The sequence below is a fragment of the Danio aesculapii genome, chromosome 20 (assembly GCF_903798145.1).
Source record: "Danio aesculapii chromosome 20, fDanAes4.1, whole genome shotgun sequence".
In the NCBI taxonomy this organism is placed as follows: Eukaryota; Metazoa; Chordata; class Actinopteri; order Cypriniformes; family Danionidae; genus Danio; species Danio aesculapii.
In genome coordinates this window covers 45,232,415-45,256,678 of record NC_079454.1, presented here as the reverse complement: position 1 = coordinate 45,256,678, position 24,264 = coordinate 45,232,415, and the positions used below count along the sequence as shown (strand labels likewise).

At 35.7% G+C, this 24,264-nt stretch overlaps 2 protein-coding genes across 4 annotated transcripts in view; one reads left to right on the top strand and one right to left on the bottom strand.

The window, feature by feature from the left end:
* atad2b (ATPase family AAA domain containing 2B) overlaps nucleotides 1-5,821 on the bottom strand; it is a 201,145-nt gene extending 195,324 nt beyond the window's left edge. Inside the window, exons 1-2 of one of the 2 annotated variants that reach the window (XM_056480747.1) lie at nucleotides 5,536-5,821; nucleotides 129-286 (exon numbers count right to left, since the gene is read on the bottom strand). In XM_056480747.1, the coding sequence (XP_056336722.1) occupies nucleotides 129-286; nucleotides 5,536-5,691 (314 nt within the window). In that variant the 5' untranslated portion in view covers nucleotides 5,692-5,821. The remainder of the gene's footprint in view (nucleotides 1-128; nucleotides 287-5,535) is intronic. The other variant, XM_056480748.1, reaches the window with a different exon arrangement.
* A 3,227-nt stretch (nucleotides 5,822-9,048) lies between these two features.
* Nucleotides 9,049-23,868, top strand: ubxn2a (UBX domain protein 2A). 2 transcript variants are annotated; one of them, XM_056445261.1, is made up of 7 exons: nucleotides 9,049-9,260; nucleotides 11,224-11,289; nucleotides 11,411-11,550; nucleotides 14,903-15,012; nucleotides 16,110-16,247; nucleotides 19,527-19,688; nucleotides 21,970-23,868. In XM_056445261.1, the coding sequence occupies exons 2-7, from the start codon at nucleotides 11,280-11,282 to the stop codon at nucleotides 22,151-22,153; spliced, it is 744 nt and encodes a 247-aa protein (XP_056301236.1). In that variant the 5' UTR covers nucleotides 9,049-9,260; nucleotides 11,224-11,279; the 3' UTR covers nucleotides 22,154-23,868. The 2 variants fall into 2 exon arrangements, with proteins under 2 accessions (XP_056301236.1, XP_056301235.1); XM_056445260.1 differs by having other exon boundaries at nucleotides 9,051-9,260; nucleotides 11,418-11,550.
* The last annotated feature ends 396 nt before the right edge of the window (nucleotides 23,869-24,264 follow it).

The following is a 24,264-nucleotide window of genomic DNA, read 5'->3' as shown; positions in this document are numbered from 1 at the left end:
CACACCCTAACTTGCTGGTTTTGACTGTTATTTAATAATGTGCGCATTTTGTAAAGCTGCTTTGGAATAATAATTGTTGTGAAAAAGGCTATACACATAAACTTGAACTGAAGAGTGTCGAACCTCACCTAGTACAGTGTTTGGACATGGTCCATGAGCCTCTCTGGCCTTTACTCTGGGGACTTGGAGAAGTATCAGTAGAACTTGGTGGCGTCTGTCTGCGTGTCCGCTTGGGTGGTGGGGACAAACGCGGGCTACTGCTGTTAGCATCACTGCTGGGCTCTTTCTGTAACAGGCAGAGAGGTGTATAGGATGTTAAAAAGCTTGCACATGCATGCAGAATACACAGAGATGACTGATGACTGCAAGTCCACTCTCAAATATGATCTGCAATAAGGACACTTAGCGCAAAATCATAGCTGACACCTTGAGTTGCCTTAAAAAAACATAATGGCTTCATCGTTTTTTACTGATTCTGTGAGTATTGCTTGAGCATCAATATCGCAATCGTCACATCGCAGAATTAGATTGTTTATTAAAAATTAAAAGAAAAAAATATTAAGTATTTCTTATATTATTGCATTTAAAAATGTATATGACGATGACCATGTTATTTTACATTTGAGTGTTCAATTTTTGTATTTGAATACAGCTAGACTCCCTAGAAAAGCATAAAGCATGGTTTATTTCACTCTTATTTTTGCCGTCGTATTTATATACGCTTGAAATGTATTATATTTTATGCAGATGCACTGCACAGAAAAAGACTTGGATCAAGCCAGTCAATCTAAATTAGTTAAATCTCTCCGAATAAAGCTGTTCAAATCATCTGGTGACATTATATTCATATCGCAACCAAACAAATGCAGATTTTCGCAATTTCAGATTTTTCCTATATCATGCAGCCCTAATGTCATCTACTAATTTTTCCATCTCCTCCCGAATCTTAGACTAACCTCTATGATTCACACGTAACCACCCAAAGCAACCAAAGGCAAGACATTTAGAAAGACAATGAAGGAGACATAATCATAAAATTATGCCAGGGTTGCCTCACTTTATGACCAATTTGCTTGCAATGGATTCAGATTTGTAAAAAGCTTTGAAAGTCAAAGTGAATCACTAATGAATGATTCAGAGTAATTTGTGAACCAGTTTGACGAGTGCTTCATAAGAACTGACTTATTACTAAGCCCACACAGAATCTGTTCACGTAGAAATCTGCAGATTTTTAGCCCATCATTGAGTCTATGTATTTACTGGTGTAAATGTGTGTACATTTATATTTATTCAGTTTTTTTATTAATTTCAGCAATATTATTGTGATATAACAATAGTAATATTAAAATGTCCGCATGATTTGTTTATAGGGAAGCTCCGATCAAGATGCAGCTGATACAGAGTACCAACTCCTTGTCATGGTGATCGGCCGTTACGGAGTACTGATTCTGGTGCTTCAAGCTTTATAATGCATAAAGCACATTTTCTCTCCAAGTATAATAATAACACACACATATACATTATATATATGTCTCAATGGAGTTTGGAGCACACATTTGATGCATAAGAAGTTAAAACGCACACCTCTAAATCCATTACTACTTTACTAATAGGAAATAGGTCCTTAAACTACTGTTTATTACAATTATACAATTTATTACAAAGTTATATTATTAAATATTCAAGTTAAAAATACTTTTTTTATTTACCTAATATTTCTAGACAGGTTTTACTGAACTTGCAATATTGTTGAAAAGACAACTTTCAATTCTGATATGTAAAAACATTTTAGTTCTTTTAAGTCCACTGTTTGTAAACGATCACAATTGTTTGTTTACATGGTTCATGAGATCGGCCAGATTAGTGAGTACCGATAAGAGTCATGAAATGTGATTATCAGCCTATACCGATCTCTGGCCGATTGATTGGAGGATCCCTATTTATTTACAATACAGTTTGTAAAGTAATATTTTCTGTCTTTCAGTAGATAAAGTATAAAAGAAACTTGCTTTGATTAACAAATAAGTGGATCTAATTGGATTTGCATTGTAAACATTAAATAAATGTTAAAAATGTATATTCTTTTATTTCAGATATCAAGTTTTTAGTTTTGACACTCTTAAAATCCTTCCGCATAAATCCACCGACTTTTTTTTTACAAAATTCTCCGCAGAAATAGCAAAAATATGTCCACAGATTCTGTCTGGCCCTACTTGTTACCATACATACATAACATATCACAAAATGATTAGTTTATTATTATCATCAATATGAACTCTGTACGACTCAATATGAACTTTGAACCCCCCACTGACTCTTTTGCCCCATCATATACCCCACACACTCCTCATAACTTACACTCCCCTTAAACACTGCATTAGTATTTATTACTTGCATAATTAAAATTGCACATTCGTTTGCACTAATTCATCGTGCATTGTACAAACCCACTGTACATACAGTTGAGGTCAGAATTATTAGCCCCCCTGAATTATTAGCCCCTCCTGTTTTTTCTTTTCCCCAATTTCTGTTTAACGAAGAGAAGAGTTTTTCAACGCATTTCTAAACTTAATAGTTTTAATAACGTATCCCTAATAAATGATTTATTTTATCTTTCCCATGATGACAGTAAATAATATTTGACAAGATATTTTTCAAGACACTTTTATACAGCTTAAAGTGACATTTAAAGGCTTAACTAGGTTAATTAGGCAGGTTAGGGTAATAAGGCATGTTATTGTATAATGATGGTTTGTTCTGTAGACTGCCGGAAAAAAATTGCTTAAAGGGGCTAATAATATTGACCTTAAAATGGTTTTTAAACATTTAAAACTGCTTTTATTCTAGCCGAAATAAAACAAATAAGACTTTCGCCAGAAGAAAAAATATTATCAGACATACTGTGAACATTTCCTTTCTCTGTTAAACATCATTTGGGAAATATTAAAAAAGAAATTCAAAAGAGGGCTAATAATTCTGACTTCAACTGTATATATTTATAATTATGTCCATATCTATCTGCATACCTGCATATTATTAATAGTAACATGTACATATTCATCTATTGTAAATCTCTGTTCATAGTTAATACGAACTGTATATATTGTTCATAATAAATCCATCTGTAAACATCATCATAGTTTTTCTACAATTGCACTTTATAACTATATACTTATATAGTGCTCAGCCTCAGAATATATGAGTACACCCCTTACAAACCTCTCATTTAAATTAATAATTTCTATAGGAAGCTTTACAAAATTATATTTGTGCATATAGACCATTTTGAGGTATGTAAACAAAAACAATGGTCCCAATATATTTCCCGTTTTACATGTTTAATTTCTATAGCTTCCAAGAATCCAAAAAGAGACACATATTGATAAATAATGTTATTATGATAGCTGTTTTAACATTAGGTTAGTGTAAGTTAGAGTTAGTAACATTAAATTGTCTCTTGTTACTGTTATGAACTAGTTTGAAAACAAGCAGGAAGCCAAATCTGGAGCTAATCTGACAAAATAACTTACACTCAAATGTATATGCTATGGAAAAATATTAAACAAAAAATTAATTAAATAAAAAAATAAAAGAGTAAGATTCAAGAAAAACAAAAACTGCATAAAATGTTGTTGTTTGTAATTTTGTTTTCCAATATTTTGGATGAATTTATATGTATTATCTTTCTATTTCTTAAGATGTTTAGTGACTAAAACATTATTTTAATAAATAAATCTGTTTAATTAATCAGTTTTGTTCAAATGCACCAAAATATATGACCTAAATTTACTGATAAATTAATAAAAATATTCATTTGCAAAATGGGGTGTACTCAATTATGCTGAGCACTGTATATCCTGCAATTGCTGCTATTGCACTCCTGGTTAAACCGAAACTGTATTTCGTTGCTCTGTACTTGTACATGATTAATAAAAATAAAGTTGAATCTAATGTAATCTAATTATTATTAAAAATCAGGAAAATATTTGTATTGCGGTTCCCATATTATTACATTATTATTATAAAAAAAAAATCACAAATCTATCAATAAATTTGGGTCTGAAAAGTTTTAAATGCTAATTATCACACACTCAAATCCTAAAAACAAACATAACATGACCTTGAAGTGGCTGAAGCACTGATCAACTATACTGCAAGAAAGAGGACAATCCTCAACATCCTAAACCAGAAAGACACCTGTGGCAGTTGTCTAATAGTGTTTCTGCCAAAAAAAAAAGCCAACTATCCTTAACATCTAACACAGAAACTTGATAAATAAACTGCACACTCTTGCAAAAACTATTGTACACTAATGATTTAGTATGACAATAGCATTGAACTGTGCCATAAACACACCACTGAACACCATGAAAGTACCATAGTAAAGTCCCAAAATATGATGGCACCCTGATAAACATATCCAAAAACACTACAACACAGCGACACGAACTCTAGATGTCTTATCGCTTCAATCAGTCCAAACATCAACAAGACACAACCTGTGGCAGGAGCCCACAAAACACAGCAGCTGAAGTTTCACATAAACACTATGAAGTTCAAAGTTTACTTTCCAAAAAATCACGAACAATGTCTGTTCTGAGCCACAAGGGGTCTGTCTCAGCTGAGCTTTTCCCTTCCCCCAACACTAGCTTGTTTTATTGTTGAAGACACGCGGAGAACGAGATATTTAACGTCCGACAAAAGGTGTCAAGCGCGCTTTTGTTTTGACTGTTTAATCGGTGCGTCCGAGCGCGTGACAGTATGGCGCGCGCCGGTGCCGCTCGAGCGCAACAAACACACAGCAACAAAATATCGCCCGATTCGTGCCAGCGAGTCGGTTCGTTTGAACTGTTGTTTTGAATGATTCGATTCACTTCGTTTATGTCCAAACTGCTCGTGCTTTTAGTAACATTTTAAACCAATTAATTTGGTGTCACTCTACAATCATTTCTGGCACATAAATAAGACTATTAAGGCGCTCAAACACGCTAGTTATTTCGCAAACAAGTACTTAGTAACTTTGGACTAAAATTGTGATCTCATATTAAGCCGAGATATTAAGTTTAATCGTTTTTTCATCCCTAATTTATATTTCACATATAATTAAGTCTACAAAAGCATTCTCCTACCTTCCAGGAAACAAATAAACTACAGCACAAGTTTTTACAATGAAGTACCATAGAAGCACAGCAAATCGATTCGCTCGGATCATTCAAAAGAACCTGTTCAACGGAACGATTCATTTGCGAATCGGACACCAATATAACAAAGACAACTTGGGGGCAATGAGTGCGTTAAACCAGCCAACCGGCGTTTACCGATGTCCGGCTATTATTGGTGACCAAACACACAAAACTAAGCGACACGCCGTGCTTGAGCGTTGTCGTGTCACTAAACTGCCATTTCTGCATCGCCAAGTGTCACTCAAGACGCAATTTGGGAACAAAAGAGGTGGACGTGCATCCATCCATCCGTTTCTCTGTTTATCCATGCATTCATTCGTGTGCAGGAGGCCAGAGTGAACGGTTTGCTAACCGGCTGGCGAAGAGAATAGGCTGCCGGTGTCTCTCTCTTCCTTACACGGCTGTTGTGCTCGTCCAAGTTTGGGTTGTTCCTCTGAGACGACCTCGTCCGGCCCGAGATGAAGGGACTGCTGGGCTTGTGCTCCGAGCTCTTTCTGGTGTTCACCATGGTCGCTGTCTGTCCCCGCTGATAAACGGGTCCTGTCCTGAAGCTCTTGTCAGTTTAGCTTTCGCTCCGACTGTGTGTCTCAGCTAGCGAAGTGCCGAGGCGCCATTTCTCTTTCTCTCTCTCTCCCCCTCTACTGTCAGCCTGCTGAAACTCTCCGGCGAGCCACTTCCGCTACACACGGGGAGGCGAGCGTGCGCGCGCTCGTGTAAAGTTCGCGCCACCGAGTTTTTGAATTTTTGTTCAATTTTTTTGTATAAAGGAAAGAGGGTACGGCCTTTTCCTTTGGTTATGCTAGGACTGTTTGGAATGTTTTAGTACATTTGATGACAGTAAGGCAAGGCACTGCAGATAAACAAGGTTAAAAAATGATAATAAATAAATATATTATGGTTATCATTGTACCTCCACAGCTGATTAACTACATTAAGAGACTAAATTAAATAGATGTCTAGCACAAATCTAATCTTTCTTTTTTTTAAATATTAGAGTAAAAAGGTTTTTCCTCCGTAATTCGAAAAATACTGTAAACAAATATTTCTTACTGTTGTAATCAGTAATGGCAATATGGACTCGTTATTACTACTGTGCTGTATATAAAAGCACCAAATCACCAGTTTAATTATGCCACAGTGCTATTTATTTGGGTTATAAATTCATTAATTCATTTTCCTTCAGCTTAATCCCTTTATTTAATCAGGGGTCGCCACAGCGGAATGAACCGCCAACTTATCCAGCATATGTTTTACGCAGCGGATGCCCTTCCAGCTGCAACTCAGTAGTGAGAAACACTCATACACACTCATCTACACACATACACTATGGCCAATTTAGCTTATTTAATTCACCTATAGTGCATGTCTTTGGACTATGGGGTAAAACTGAGCACTTGGAGGAAACCCACGCCAACACTGGGAGAACATGCAAACTCCACACAGAAATGCCCACTGGCCCAGCCGGGACTCGAACCAGTGACCTTCTTGCTGTGAGGCGACAGTGCTAATCACTGAGCCACCGTGTCGCCCCATTATTATTATTATATACATAAATAATTATAACAATACACTTATTCAAACCATGCTTTTCTCATACACTATCACCTTTGTTCTTGTCAAGTCTTCAGATGCAGGAAGAAATTTAGAAAATGTTGTTTGAATAAGTCTAGCAGAGAATAGCAAGTCGTTATTTTAATTACCAGGGTGAACCAGATGGTTTGGATCTCATATCATCAGATGTCATTTAGGAAGGGCAGTGAATGGCAGTGCACTTATAAAACAGCCTAATGTTAATATCTTTGGATGGCAAAAAAATTGTTGCTACCAGGTTTACAGACAGCCAGTCACAAATATCAAAAACATTTTCAAGCATCAGACAAAACAATTTTCACATAGCTTTCAATTTTTTTTATAACGTGTTCCGTAATATATTTTTAACCACCATTTAAAATACTTCCACTTAAATGTCATTCAGTGAAATAATAGTTCAAATAGGCTACCCATATTCATCAGGGATATTTTAATCAAGAATCATATAATGACATATAAATAAGACTATTTAAGCATCACATTGCAGCACCAAAATAATAATTGTCAGTTTTAAAACCTTTGCCACTATCCTTCAATACATTTTAGTTTTGTCATTATCATTAAATATACTAAAATTATGTATGATTACTTATTATTTTCACATATTTTATTTTGATATATTTTAGTACGTACATTTCAGAATAAGTTAGTTGTGTTGGGTTTAACATATGCTGAATGGCAAATTACACTCACCGGCTACTTTATTGGGTCCAACTGCTCGTTAATGCAAATTTCTAATCAGCCAATCACATGGCAGCAACTCAATGCATTTAGGCATGTAGACATGGTCAAGATGATCTGCTGCAGTTCAAACTGAGCATCAGAATCGGGAAGAAAGGTGATTTAAGTGACTTTGAACTTGGCATGGTTGTTGGTGCCAGATGGGCTGGTCTGAGTATTTCAGAAACTGCTGATCTACTGGGATTTTCACGCACAACCATCTCTAGGATTTACTGAGAATTGTCTGAAAAAAATATCCAGTGAGTGGCAGTTCTGTGGAGGCAAATGCCTTGTTGATGCCAGAGGTCAGAGGAGTATGGCCAGACTGGTTCAAGCTGATAGATAGGCAACAGTAACTCAAATAACCACTCGTTACAACCGAGGAATGCAGCAGAGCATCTCTGAACGCACAACATGTCCAATCTTGAGGCGGATGGGCTACAGCAGCAGAAGACCACACTGGGTGCTATTCCTGTCAGCTAAGAACAGGAAACTGAGGCTACAATTCACACAGGCTCACCAAAATTGGACAATACAAGACTGTAAAAAACGTTGCCTGGTCTGATGAGTTTTGATTTCTGCTGCGTCATTCGGATGGTAGGGTCACAATATGGTGTTGACAACATGAAAGCATGGATCCATCCTGCTTTGTATCAACGGTTCAGGCTGGTGGTGGTGGTGTAATGATGTGGCGGATATTTTCTTGGCACACTTTGAGCCCATTAGTACCAATTGAGCATTGTGTCAATGCCACAGCCTACCTGAGTATTGTTGTTGCCCTGTCCATCTCTTTATGACCACAGTGTACCCATCTTCTGATGACTACTTCTAGCAGAATAATGTGCCATGTCATAAAGCGCGAATCATCTCAGACTGAGTTCACTGTACTCAAATGGCCTCCAAAGCACCTTTGGGATGTGGTGGAACGGAAGATTCGGATCATGGATGTGTAGCAGACAAATCTGCAGCAACTGTGTGATGCTATCATGTCAATATGGACCAAAATCTCTGAGGAATGTTTCCAGTACCTTGTTGGATATATGCCACGAAGGATTCGAAGGATAGATGTACCTAATAAAGTGGCCGGTGAGTGTTTATTGATGCATGTTGCAAAAATGGGACTACAGAGGGACACTAGTGGCAACAAACGGAACTACAACAATAATGATCATCGCTAAAAAGGTTTCTCAACACCACTCACACTACTATTCGTCGAGCAAACGTGTAGCTCCGCCCTAAACTCACACCGTTAGCAGAGAGCTTCTTCAAACTTTTGTGATTGGCTAGCTGCTCACGTTCTAGCTGTTTACAAAGCCTTTTATAGCTACTAGAAACACTTTCGAAGATGACATTATTGCCAGCAGGCCTGATATGTTGGACACTAGGGTCAGGTTATGTGTGGTATTAATAATCGCTTCAGCCGCTTTAATCTGCACACAGTGTTGGGGTTATTTTGATTCTGCACTGCTTACTGCGGTCACCATCTGTCACTCTCCACAACACAACACAGACACGCGCGCTAGCATTTATTAACACGCGTGCAGTGAATAAACACATAGTAATTAAAACACAAAGCAAATTAAACACAATTTCAATATATTATTTTGATCTCGATGAAGTCATAGCGACGTACGCGCAAACGTTACGTCGTCCGACGGAGACGTCACAAGAATGGTGGACTGCTGCTGTGTAAGGAGCGGCATGATAACCGAGAGAAACTTACGAGCCGAAGAGACCGTTTTACGACACATTTGAAGCCTTACACAGGTAACCATCTATGTTTCTATCATCATAATTGTGAGTCTGCGATTCAGAAGTGATGTGTTATGAGCTTGTTTGTTGTCATAACGGATCGCAGTGCGCTTGCGTGGTCTCCACACTGTTCTTACGTAATTTTGGCGCACTGCTTTCATTTGTTATGCTGCTTTTGACCTGTTTGTTTCACTGGCTATGAATAGAAAGCTTAAAGCTTGCATGTTGCTGCCATCACAGCCGGATATTTAAACAGCCTATTGAATAAACTGAGGTTATTATAATTCATGATAGCGTCATGTAGTGTTAGTGCGTCTTGACGTCACCGTTCAGTAATAAACCGTTCATCTCTGTTAAGTATTGCTCAGTAAGTGTACACTACCTGACAAAAGTCTTGTCGCCTATCCTAAGTTTTAGGAACAACAAATAATAACTTGACTTCTAGGTGATCATTTGGTATCAGAAGTGGCTTATATGAAAGGCAAAGGCCTCTAGATTACGTTTATTTTACCAACATAAAATATGATCATGCTTTGATTTTTAATTATTTAATTAGGACCGTAAGGTCTGACTTTGCTTAGACAAAAGTCTTGTCACTTGACAGAAATAATGTCCAGTATAGAATATAAAGTCATGGTGCAGTGGAAAAAGAATTAATATTGTGTATGACTCCCATGAGCTTTGAGGACTGCATCCATACATCTCTGCAATGACTCAAACAACTTCTTAAGAAAGTCATCTGGAATGGCAAAGAAAGCGTCAAAGAATCAAGATTCTTTGGATTCATCTTCAGTGTCTCCTCCATCTTACCCCAGACATGCCCAATAATGTTCATGTCTGGTGACTGGGCTGGCCAATCCTGGAGCACCTTGACCTTCTTTGCTTTCAGAAATTTTGATATGGAGGCTGAAGTATGAGAAGGAGCGCTATCCTGCTGAAGAATTTGCCCTCCCCTGTGGTTTATAATGTAATGGGCAGCACAAATGTCTTGATACCTCAGGCTGTTGATGTTGCAGATCTCTTGCACGCCCCCATACTGATTGTAACTTCAAACCATGATTTTTCATTCACCAAACTTTACAGATTTCAGTGAGAATCTTGGGTCCATGTGGGTTCCAGTAGGTCTTCTGCAGTATTTGTGATGGTTGGGATGCAGTTCAACAGATGATTCTTCTGAAAAATCTATCTTCTGCCACTTTTCCATATTCCAACTAGAATTCAAGTTATTATTTGTTGCTCTTACAACTAGAATCGACGACAAGACGTTTGTCAGGCAGTGTAATACTGATGTGCCTTTGTACACTGAATATGCATCTGATGGTATTTTTATAGCACATGCAAAAATCCATTCATTCTATAATATAATATTTATTTTATGTATAATAGCAATGTTTATTATTTTTAATAATGTATGTTTTAATTAGAATATTAATTATAGTAATTGTTTACCCAAAAAAAAATTCTGTCATCATTTACTCAACCTTCACTTGATTAAAACAAAACTTTTTGACCTTCTTTGTTCTGTTGAACACAAAATAAGTTATTTTGAAAAATGTTGGAAACCTGTAACCATTGACTTCCATAGTATTTGTATTGCCTACTATAGAAGTCAATGGTTACAGGTTTCTAACATTTTTCAAAGCATCTTCTTTTGTGTTCAAACAATAAAAGGAAGCTCATAAAAGTTCACAGCTCGACTGTGAGAAATGGTGTGTAAATTTAGTTTTTTTGGTGAACCGTCCCTTTAAGTACAGTTGATATCTAGAGTAATATTAGTCATTTAATATAACTCTTCCTAGATTTACTGTACATGCCTGAAAGCAGATCGATGTTTTGAGAATTCCATCTCATTGCACTTGTCAGTCTCACAAAGATAGTCCTGCTCCATGTATTATTCAAGAAACACTGATGCAGTGGTTACATTGGCTTGCACCAGCCCTTATAACTTATATATGCCCACATATGTCTGTGTTGCAAGATGGACAACAGAAGACGTTATGATGAAAAATATTGATTCAAGAGAAAGGCTTGAAGATGACACATGGTAAGGCCGCCGTTCGCAGCTCTGTGCCTGGAAATTGTATCATGAGTGTGTCATTTCTCCATTATTGTATATTTAGCATTAGAGTAATGTAAAAGGAATCACACTTAGCTGCATTCATGAGCCTTTAGGTGTGAAGGTGCACAAAACGAGGAAGAGGAGGAGGATGATGAGGAGGCGAGCCCTATTAGATCCAGTTTCTCCGTCGAGGACCTGCTTGATGAGGTGGAGAAGATCAGCAGTGTTGCTAGTAGTGGAAAAAAGGTGAGACAGTTCACTGAGACATCTTGTGTGCAGTTGCATTCAGAACATGCAAGAGGTTACCTAAAATGTATATGATATGGGGAGTTAAAGGGAAAGTTCACTAAACTGAAAATATATTACTGGAATATTGTGTTAATTTACAAACATTTACAAATATTTTATAAACAATGTCTATACAGAGCAAGGATTTGTTTTACACAGTAATTCCTATAATATTTTTTCTCTGCAGAAAGCTGTTGTTTGTTTTATTTTGGCTAGAATAAAAGCAGTTTTAATTTTTTTAAAACCCATTTAAAGGTCAATATTATTAGCCCCCTTAACCCTTATGTATTGTTGGTAAGAGATGGACATCCACTGGGGTGATTTTGAGTATTAATCCAACTAGCAGAATGATCTTTGGTGATATCTTATTTTGACACATATTTTGAGTAAACGCTTTGAATTTAAAACAAAAAAACTCAACGATACACTACCCTTTTGTTATGTAAGGGATAAAAACATCCAAAACTACTAAATTGTTTGGAAAATTACAGGATTTTAACTCTTTAATTGCCAAGTTCACAAATTATGTCACTGATCTGCTGAAAAAACACACAAAATGACGAATTTTCGATATAAAAAGTAATTTTAAAATGGATATTTTTTAAAGTCTTGGACATGTGAAACAACAATGCCCTTGATATTTTGTTTTTTCCATATTTAATTTTTTTTCTCCCTAATTTACTGTTGGTGGCTGTTTTTGTCCCATTGACTTCCATTATAATCTGTTTTTTTTATTGCAAAACCATGACACCGTATAATCATGCAATTTTGCTGGTTTTCCCTGTTGAGAGGAAAATGGTTAATTATTAGATAGGCCTGTGCAAAAAAAAAAAAAAAGCTTAGTTTCTGGATTTTATATGGAGTATAACAGCAAATTGTGTGTGTGCGCGCGCGCGTGCGTGTGAGCGTGCGTGCGTGCGTACGTGTGTGTATGTGTGTGAGAGAGAGAGAATGACCTTTGCGCACTTACCTTGATGTGTCTGAGAAAATCAAAATCATCTCAGCTCTCAGAACTACATGAAGTAAACAAAACTGTATTTATGCACCATCAAATGTGATTATAATGGAAGTCAATGAGGCAAAAACGGCCACCAACAGTAAATTAGGGAGAAAAAATGAAAAGCTAACAATGCATCAAAGCCAATGTTGTTACTAATCATTCACATGTAATAAAAGGGAAAAAATCTAGTCCACAATTACTTTTTATATTGTAAATACGTTTTTTTTTTTTTTTTTCACGAAATCAGTGACATAATTTGTGAACTTGGCATTTAAAGAGTTAATCCTGTAATTTTTCTAGACACATTAGTAATTTGATCAGGACTGAGGTTGATTAACAGATTTATGCAGAAAAAAGATATTTATCTGATGCATTTTTACAGCAGTTTAATTCAGTGAATGTTTTTATCCTGAACATAACAAAAGGGTAGTATAGTTGAACAGTGCACAAGGGTTAAGCGATATTTTGTCTACAGAACAAGATATTGTTTACCCGAAAATGAAAATTTGCTAAAAATGAATCACCCACAGTGGATCCAAGATAACTGGGGACTTTTTCTTATTCAGTAGAACATTGTTAAGTGGTGAAACTGTGACCCTTGATTATTCTTGACATGCAAGTAATTGGCTTTTTGGTATTTTAACATGTAGAGAAACACACAAAGGCTAAACTAAATGAATACCCAATAGCTCCTGGCAGTATACTGAGGTTTGTGCAAGAATTTAAACATTTATAGCATTATTAATGCATTCATAACAGCCCAAAATGCAAGCTTCCTTTTGTATAAATAAATTGAATGTACACTCTAAACAATTCAGGGTTATTTTTCAGCCCAAATTCAGTTAAACTATGGACAAACCCAAAAGTTTGATTTAAATTTGGGCAAAAATTGAATTAAAAAACAAACAAACAATCAATTCACCCAATTTTGGCTTCATTCGTTTATTTTCATTTGGCTTAGTCTCTGATTTATCAGAGCTCGCCACAGCGGAATGAACCACCAGCTATTCTTGCATATGTTTTACAGATGCCCTTCCACCTGCAACCCAGTACTGGGAAACATCCATACACTCTCACATTCACACACAATTTAATTCACCTATAGTGCATGTCTTTGGACTGTGGGGGAAACCGAAGGAAGCATCTGAAGGAAACCCACACGAACACAGGGAGAACATGGAAACTTCGCACAGAAATGCCAAGTGACCCAGCTGGGACTCAAACCAGCGACCTTCTTGCTGTGAGGCTTCCATATTGCCACCAAATTCGGCTTGAAATAACCTATAATTGTTTTGAGCATAGTAAATTTGTACATTATACTATGTTTTTTTTCTGCAGACTTGATCATTTCACAGTTGATCCTCAGTTGATCACCACAATCCATGTGTATTGATTTTATTTATTTTTTTTTCCTGTTTATATTTTTATTTTCTTTTTTTTTAATTATTCATTGGACTCTAAAAGTGTCGGTAGCCATTTATGAATCACCAAAGACCACCGTTTCAAGTAAAAACTTTCTTTAATGTTCTACTGAAAAAAAATAGTAATTAAATTTTTTCACCTATATTTTGGGTGACCTGGTGCTGATGATACACAGGGCAACTTTCTGAACAATGTTCAAATGATACCATAAATGGGCAACCAGGTGAGATACACTGGTAACTAATTAAGTAAATGGGTTACAGAAACAATATTGTTGTCCATTCTTAATAGAAAAGTAGCCAAGCAACATTGCTCAGCACAATTGCCCAGCAGCATTGCTTAAAAAGTTGCCCCTTGTTTCACCAGCAATAAGATAAGTGTCAAATAAGAATAAATAAATTAATTAACAGCATATTTTTAATGTTGGGGCAGCATAGTGACTCAGTGGTTAGAACGTTCGCCTCACAGCAAGAAAGTCGCTGGCTTGAGTCCCAGCTGGGTCAGTTGGCATTTCTGTGTGGAGTTTGTATGTTCTCTGGCGTAGTTTTTTTTCCAGATGCTGCGGTTTCCCCCACAGTCCAAACACATGCGCTATAGGTAAATTGGATGAACTAAATTGACCGTCATGTATGAGTGGGTGTGGATGTGAGAGTGTATGGGTGTTACACAGTACTGGGCTGCGACTGGAAGGGCATCTGCTGTGTAAAACATATGCCGGAATAATTGGTGGTTCATTCCACTGTGTCCACCCCTGATAAATGAGGGACTAAGCCGAAGGAAAACGAACGAATGAATGAATGAATTTTTTATGTTAATTAAATATTTAGATGGACAAATTAATGCATTTTCAAGTGGATTCTTACTGTGTTTTATGGCTGATATTTGCAGGTTGAGATTGTTGTGAGACTCTGGAAAAATGGCTTCACGCTAAACGACGAGGATTTACGCAGTTACACCCAAGAAGAAAACCAAGAGTTCTTGGAGGCCATTAAAAAGGGGTAATGTTTTCGTCAACATAAAAAACATGTAGTTTTCCAGCACAGTTCTAATTGTTTATTTACAGTGCTTGTAAATTTTATATTATTACTGGCAACCAATAAGGGCAAGAGGGATATGGATGCAGTGCAATCTGAGCTGCACCCAATGCTTTTTAATACACTCACCTAACCCCACCCCTAACCCTCACAGTAACGTCACTGGCTCCATCGAGTGCATTGTGTCTGACATTGCATCACTGAGATATGCAGTCCCAGCTTGCATCATCAAGGCTGCATACAGATACTATTGAATCAGGCAGTGACCATGGAGGCAGCGTTTGAGCATGAAGATATTTCACAAAACTGATTTAGACAGACTTATGAGAAAGTATAATAATTTCGGCCTGTACAAAACAAAACAAATCAGCTTTGTTGATAGAGATAAGGGAATACTTGCTCATTACAATACCAACTTATCACAAGAAATGCCATCAAAAGTCAAAAATGTTGGTCAGAAATTTACACACAGATGAGGCGGGTTGGTACTTCAAGTTCTAAATGGTACTCCAAGATGCCGTCTTTGTCAGTGCAATAGCCTAGTGGTTAGCGTGCCGACATATGGTGCAGTAGCACGTCAGGGTGTCCCAAATTCAAATCCCGGCTCGAGGACATTTCCCAACTCCACCCCCCCCCCCCCCCCTCTCTCTCTCTCTCTCTCCAACTTCGCTTTGTCTCATTACTGTAGTGGCTAATAAAGCCCAAAAGGCCAAAAATAAATCTTAAAAAAACAAAAAGATGCCGTCTTTATTTGTCTTTAGCTCAGGATTGTGGTTTGTCAAAAAGAGTAAAGGACACATTTATGCTGCCTTCAGAATTTGATTATAACATAGTACCCCCTGAGACAGGAAGTGAAGCAGAATTTGGATTCCTAAGTGCCTTGATTTCTTCCTGCCTTGGAATGCTGCCTCAGAAGGAAGCATTTTAGTACTTTCAGACGCTGCCTTTGTATGCTTTGTGCTTTTTAACATCATATGATGACAGAAAAAGTAGATTTTAAAAGAGTTTTCTAATAGATGTGCTTTTAGTTTTGTACTAACCTTAAAAAATCCTCTTTAAAGTGAGCTGCCTCTGGAGCTTGAAGGACGAGCTGAGGATGAGGAACTAGAGGTCAATGTGGAGGACATGAAAGATGAAGTTTATGTCCCGAAGAAAAAGATTTTTCATCCATTTACAGGCCGAGGTTACAGACTGGGAAGGTACGTTTGAGTCCATTACCTGAAGAAAAAGTGATGCTGGCTGTAGTAAATGCTACTAAAGGGTCAGTTCACCCCAAAAATGAAAATACTTTCATCATTTACTCTCCCTTCACTTGTTCCAAGCCTGCCAGAGTTTCTTTTCTGTTGAACACAAAAGAAGATATTTTGAAGAAAGCTGAAAACCTGTAACTATTAACTTCCATATAACTGTTTTTCCTGCTAGTCAATGGTTACAGGTTTTTAGCTTTCTATAAAATATCTTCTTTACTGTTCAACAGTAGAAAGAAACTTGAAAAGGTGTACAACCACTTGAGGGAAAGTAAACCATGCATTTTTAAATAAGCATAAAAATAATTGTAAGTTTTAGTCATTTAGTCTTAAAGGGATAGTTCATCCAAAAATTAATTTACTCTTAAGTGGTTTCAAACCTTGAGATTATTTTTTTATCTGTTGAGCACAAAAGAAGATATTTTGAAGAAAGCTAAAAACCTGTAACCATTGACTTCCATATATTATGGAAATCCATATATTCCATATATGTTTTTTTTCTACTAGTCAATGGTTACAGGTGTTCAGCGTTCTTCAAAATATCTTCTTTTGTGTTCAACAGAAGAAAGAAACTCTAGAAGGTTTCTAAACACTTGAGGGAGTGTAAACCGTGAGTAATTTTTATTTTATGGAGGTGAACTGTCCCTTTATAAAACAAAAAATTCGACATGCTAAGTTTTTAGTCATCTAGTCTTAAAGGGATAGTTCACCTAATAATGAACGTTTACTCACTATTTACTCTCTCTCAAGTGGTTTCAAACATAAACACTAAAGAAGATATTTTGAAGAAAGCTGAAAACCTGGAACCATTGACGTCCATATATTATGGAAATCCATATATTCCATATATGTTTTTTTTCTACTAGTCAATGGTTACAGGTGTTCAGCGTTCTTCAAAATATCTTCTTTTGTGTTCAACAGAAGAAAGAAACTCTAGAAGGTTTCTAAACACTTGAGGGAGTGTAAACCGTGAGTAATTTTTATTTTATGGAGGTGAACTGTCCCTTTATAAAACAAAAAATTCGACATGCTAAGTTTTTAGTCATCTAGTCTTAAAGGGATAGTTCACCTAATAATGAACGTTTACTCACTATTTACTCTCTCTCAAGTGGTTTCAAACATAAACACTAAAGAAGATATTTTGAAGAAAGCTGAAAACCTGGAACCATTGACGTCCATAGTAGGAAATGCAAATAGTTACAGGTTTCTAGCTTTCCTCAAAATATCTTTTTAGTGTTCAACATAAGAAAGAAACGCAAGCTGGTTTGGAACAAATGGAGAATGAGTAAATTATGACAGAATTTTCATTGTTTTTGGTGAACTGCCTTTAATTAAGTATAAAAATTAAAGATGATAAGTTTTTAGTCATTTAGTCTTAAAGGTATAGTTTAACCCAAAAATGAAAGTTTTTACTATTTACTCAGGTGGTTTCAACCTTTTTGACTTTCTTTCTTCTGTTGAACACTAACGAAGATATTTTGAAGAAAGCTGAAAACCTGTAAACATTGACTTCCATATATTTGTTTTTCCTACTATGGAAGTAAATGGTTACAGGTTTTCAGCTTTCTTCAAAATATCTTCTTTAGTTTTCAACAGTAGAAAGAAAGTAGAAAAGGTGTTTTAACCACTCGAGGGAAAGTAAACCATGAGTAAAAATTTTTTTGTGAACTGTCCCTTTAATAAAGTATAGAAATTAAACATGGTAAGTTTTTAGTCATCTAGTCTTAAAGGGATAGTTCACCCAAAAATGAAAGTTTATTCACTATTTACTCTCGCTCAGGTGGTTTCAAACCTTTTTGAGTTTCTTTCTTTTGTTGAATACTAAAGAAGATATTTAAAATACAGCTGAAAACCTGTAACCATTGACTTCCATCTATTTGTTTTTCTTACTATAGAAGTCAATGGTTACAGGTTTCTATCTTTCTTTGAATGATCTTCTTTAGTGTTCAACAGAAAAAAGAAACTCCAAAAGGTTTATAACCACTTGAGAAAATGAGTAAATTAATTTTTTTTGGTGAACTGTGCCTTTAATTAAGTGTAAAAATTAAACATGGTAAGTTTTTAGTCATCTAGTCTTAAAGGGATAGTTCACCCAAAAATGAAAGTTTATTCACTATTTACTCTCGCTCAGGTGGTTTCAAACCTTTTTGAGTTTCTTTCTTTTGTTGAATACTAAAGAAGATATTTAAAATACAGCTGAAAACCTGTAACCATTGACTTCCATCTATTTGTTTTTCTTACTATAGAAGTCAATGGTTACAGGTTTCTATCTTTCTTTGAATGATCTTCTTTAGTGTTCAACAGAAAAAAGAAACTCCAAAAGGTTTATAACCACTTGAGAAAATGAGTAAATTAATTTTTTTTGGTGAACTGTGCCTTTAATTAAGTGTAAAAATTAAAGATGGTAATTTTTTAATCATCTAGTTTTAAAGGGATAGTTCACCCAAAAATGAAAGTTTACTCACTATTTACTCTCCCTCAGGTTGTTTCAAACCTTTTTCACTTTCTTTTCTCTGTTGACCACAAAAGAAAATATTTTAAAGAAAGCTGAAAACCTGTAACCATTGACTTCCATAGAAAAACCAACTGAAGTTAATGGTTACAGGTTTCTAGCATTCTTTAGAATATCTTCTTAAGTGTTCAACAGAAGAAAGATATTGTAAAAGGTTTATAAACACTTGAGGGAGAGTAAACCATGAGTACATAAAGATGATAAGTTTTTAGTCATCTAGTCTTAAAGGGATAGTTCACTCAAAAATTAAAGTTATTTACTCACTATTTACTCTTTTTCAAGTGGTTATACATCGAACTTCCTGACTTTCTTTATTCGGTTGAACACTAAAAAAGATATTTAAAAAAAAGCTGAAACCAAATAGAAGTCAATGGTTACAGGTTTCTATCTTTCCTCAAATTATCTTCGTTAGTGTTCAACAGAAGAAAGAAACTCAAACAGGTTTGGAACAAGTAGAGAATGAGTAAACAATGACAGAATTTTCATCTTTGGAGGGAACTATCCCTTTAATAATTCCTTTTAAAACATCCACTAGATGTCCTCTGAACTCTTCCACTCAGTGATGTTTTGACTGTAAGCGTGTTGAGGATTATCCAGATGTTAGTGTTAGTTATTTGAGCCTTTAATCACGTATCTGATCACATGAGATTATAAATAAATGCAGTGCTTTGCTCTGTGGAGTATTTAGAAATGAAGTTGAAGTGATTTGTGGTTTGCAGTGTGGCTCCGCGAGTGGTGGCCAGGTCCCGGTCGATACACGAGGACTGTTCTGGTCCTCCTGTCCCAGCAGTGGAGCTGAATGAAGATCTCCCCGTGACCTCTCTGCAGATATGGCTGGCAGACGGTCGGCGACTGGTGCAGAGGTTTAATCTGTGCCATCGGTGAGTATATGATATCTTATGGTTGGTGAATTTCACACAAACAAATCTTGGTCATATTTCATCCCTAAAGAAAAATTTAAGAAAAAAATATTACAGTTTCTATAGCACTGATGTAATTAATTAAATTAATTGCACATTTTTAATGTGATTTTGTTTTATTAATTTTTTATTATAAAAAAATACTTAAAAGTACTTAAAGGGCATGTATCATCTTTTGTAAGCTGTTTGGACAGAACTGTGTGTAAGTATAATGTGTCCACAGACTTATTGTCTTTATATTACCAATATATTTATATAACCAATATGACTCTTTATTATTATTTTTTTTAATTATTTATTATTTTTTTTCAATTTCCTGATGTTAAAATAGGATCCAAATCCCTCGCATCCTGAGACCCACCACAACGTGACATAGGAGTGCGGTTGCCCTGCCCACCGAATTGATTGACAGCCGCATATTACCATGTCTCCATAGTAACATGTATAATCATATATCAAAGCAACCAGGATTAAAAGATCTGTTCAGCTCTCTGTGATCATCAATCATCATTAATTGTGATCAAGAATGAGTTTTACACGTTTAAAACATTTTTAAAACAGTGCATGTTTGTAATGACTTACAGCAATTTTACCGCCTTTTATCACCACAGCCTCGTGTCAGTACATCTATAAAAAAGAAGACGCTTCGATCTCGGTTTGTGGATGTTAAATCAGGTTTATTTTGTACATGAACATAACAGATATCCATACAGCAGTGGATATTAGTGTGTATCCTGACACATTTGAGGGCAAAAACAGTGCAAAGTTAAACTCTTGTGCTGTGTGTGTGCGTGAACTTTGTAACAACATTGTATGTGACTCATGGTTGCAGAAAGGCTTGAGGTAACTCGACAACAAACACACAAATACTCATTGGTAAAGCTCTTACTGTAGTATTTCTCACAAACGTTTTGTGAGATCTGCTTCCTTCATGTCTGTTACTGTGCTGTTTATCGAAGGCAGCTGAAGATTGAGGCACACTCTGACAGGCACGTGGGAACGGTGGGCAGGGAGAACTAGCATTAAAGGCACAGGCAGCAAAAACAGCTACATTGTGTTCAGAGCAGAAAATCCCAATATTCTGAAAGGTATAATAAATAATCTGATGGGTGTTAAGCTGAAACTTTACAGACACATTCTGGAGACACAAAAGGCTAGTCTTAAATCTTGAAGAAGGGGTAAATAGGTGCCCTTTAAGTAATGTATTGCTTTTTTATAATTATTTACTTGTATTTTTAGTAAGGGAATTATTTAATATATATTATTATTATTATACAATTAATTATTTAATATATATTATTATTTTTAATATGTATTATTTGTATAATTATAATTATAAATACATTATTTACCTGTGTTTTTAATAAGACAATTTATGTGATTATTGCAAAAGCATAAAATCTGTATATAAATCTATGTATTTAAGAATAAAAACAAATTAATATGGGAATTTAATGGTAATAATAACAACAACAATATTAAAATATATTAATAATATATTATGTTATATATTACACAATATGTTATTTGTAATATATAAAACAAATATATACATAACAATGATGCATTATTAATATATTTGTAGATTGTTATTCCTTTTATTATTGTGTGTGCGTGTGTGTGCGTGTGTGTGCGTGTGTGTGCGTGTGTGTGCGTGTGTGTGTGTGTGTGTGTGTGTGTGTGTGTTATCGTTATGTATGTTTTTAATAATTAGTTTTAACATTTTGCATAATTAATGTTCAAATCCATTCAAAATGTATTTTGTTTCTATTTTGTTGATTCATTAAGAAAGCCGTCAAATTTTTATGTGAATTATTTGTATTATTAAATTCTTTAGACTAAAGCCTTGTACCACCATCCATCAAGTTCAAAAAAGCTTTTAATATTACTGTATATTTAATGTCTATTTTCATAAACTGGACACATCTAATGTTACAGACCACTGACACGATTATGTGTACGTTCCCAAAAATCCACCCCAGTGTGATGCTGTAACACTGAAATCCTACCCTAAAAGCTCTTACATAATTCTCCTTCATCATTTATATAATATGAGCTTCGCAAGGTAAATGGAAGAATCGTAAGCTGCAACTTTGCAGGCAGATCAAATCAGATTACATTGGATTTAACATGTGCGTCACAATATATAAGGATTGCGTGGCTCTGACTTGAACATGAATGCTAAGATGCAGCTGTAAAGGAGAACATGCACTGATGTTGTGCTTTTTGTAATTTAATCCAGAATCAGCGATGTGCAGCGTTTTGTGGAGCAGGCTCAGATCACGGACACCCCGTTCACTCTGACTACATCCCTGCCATTCAGAGAGCTGACAGACGAGGGTCAGAGTTTGGAGGAAGCTGACTTGGCAAACGCCGTCATCGTTCAGAGGCCTGTCAATACACACGCTCCGTTTGGTCACTCCTGACTGTTCCTGCTTTAAACAGAGACTCAGATCTATTGGTTTTGCCCCATGTGAGGGTAACTTTTCATCAATCCTTCTCTTTTAAAGGAACACTCCACTTTTTATTAAAAAATAGGCTAATTTTACATTTTTTCCCTTAGAGCTAAACAGTTGATTTTTACCATTTGTGAATACATTCAGCCAATCTCCAAAACTGAAGGCAGAACCTTTAGCTTAGCTTAGCATAATTAATTGAATCCGATTAGACCATTAGCATCTTGATCAAAAAATTTAAACGTTATGATACTTTTCCCATTTAAAGCTAGTTTCATCGAGTACTAATATCAACAGAAAGTTGCTATTTTCTAGGTCGATGTGGATAGGAACTATACTCTCATTCCAGTAGTGATTGGCTGTTTTTGAAGCACTGCTTCATGAAGCTTTGTAACCTTTATAAGTCTTTTGTTTTGTATCAGTGGTCTGGAGGCAGAAATTTTAGCTTAGCTTAGCGTAATTCATTGAATCGGATTAGACCATTAGCATCTTGCTCAAAAAAAAAAAACGTCTTGAAGATTTTTCTATTCAAAGCTTGACTCTTATCTAGTCTCATCGTGTACTAATATCAACGGAAAATTAAAAGTTGCTTTTTTTCTAGGTCGATATGCTTAGGACCTATACTCTCATTCCGGTAGTGGTGGCTGTTTTCAAAGCACTGCTTCATGAAGCTTCGAAACCTTTATGAATCATTTGCTTCAAATCAGTGGTCTGGAGGCAGCACTTTTAGCCTAGCTTAGCATAATTCATTGAATCAGATTAGACCAGTAGTATCTTGCTAAAAAAATTAAATGCTTTGATACTTTTCCTATTTAAAGCTAGACTCCTCCAGTTTCCTCATGTACTAAGATCAACAGAAAATGAAAGTTGCTATATTCTAGGTCTATATGGATGGGACCTATACTCTCATTCTAATAGTGATGGCTGTTTTTCGAAGCACTGCTTCATGGAGCTTCGAAACTTTTATGAATCATTTGTTTCGTATCAGTGGTTTTAGGATCACGTATCAAATCGACAAGATCACGTGATCTCAGTAAACGGCTTTGTTATGTCATTACCATTTTGATGATTCAATGGTTCTCCATTTGGGGGTGAATACCATAAGATCCACATGAATCGCCCTCCAGTGGTGAATCACTGAACAGGCTTCGTAGTTTTTACCTGATCTTGGATCAGTTTTACGACTTTGTAAATGTTTTAATAAGACATTTGTAAAAACATTGTGAAAAGAATTAATATTAGTATGTTAATATTAATAATAATATAATTATATATAATTACTTAATAATAGCTTTTCAAGTCAAGGTGTCCCTGTTTCAAATGCTTCAAAGCAGTAAATAATTTTGCGAAGCAATTAGTTGAATTGTTAAAAAGCTTAGCGTAATAAACAAGGAACTTTTCTACAGTACCATTGCTGCAGTAGATTACAATAATATTACGCAGCATAACAAAATAGGCTGACTTTTGTCAATGTAATGCAACGTGACTACATGCTTGCACATGGAGAGTGCCTTGCAGAACATATTTACTTTGGTTAGCCGAAATATCAGTGTGCCTGCTGCAGCCATGCTTAATTCCAGGGGAATTGTAAAATAAGCCTATTTTCAAATAAAAAATAGAGTGTTCCTTTAAGCTTCACAAAGGCCAGTATTTTCCATATAATTACACTCTCTTTTTTTGGGGGGGGGGGGGTTGTTTCTTTGTTTGATAGTGGGTCATTTGGACATCTGTATGAACTTATAGATGGTCATCTATCACAAATAAATGAGGAACAGTTCACCCAATATTGGAAAATATATGAAAGCAAAAGTATATATATATTAGTGTAGCTTTGGTGTAGATGTAAGGCTGCAATATTTCTGAAAACAAATTTCACTTCAATTTCATTCAAAGGATGAGGATATGTGTGATTAATCAATGGCAGTTTTTCAAATGTGGGGAATTTTTCCTTCTCATTTTAAAGTTTTTGATTTTTCCGTCATGTTCTTTCATAACCAGAAATGTTGGCCTTTTCTAATGCAATGCAGTACTCAAAAGCCAAGTCTTTAACCTTCACGATTAAACATGTTTACACATATCGA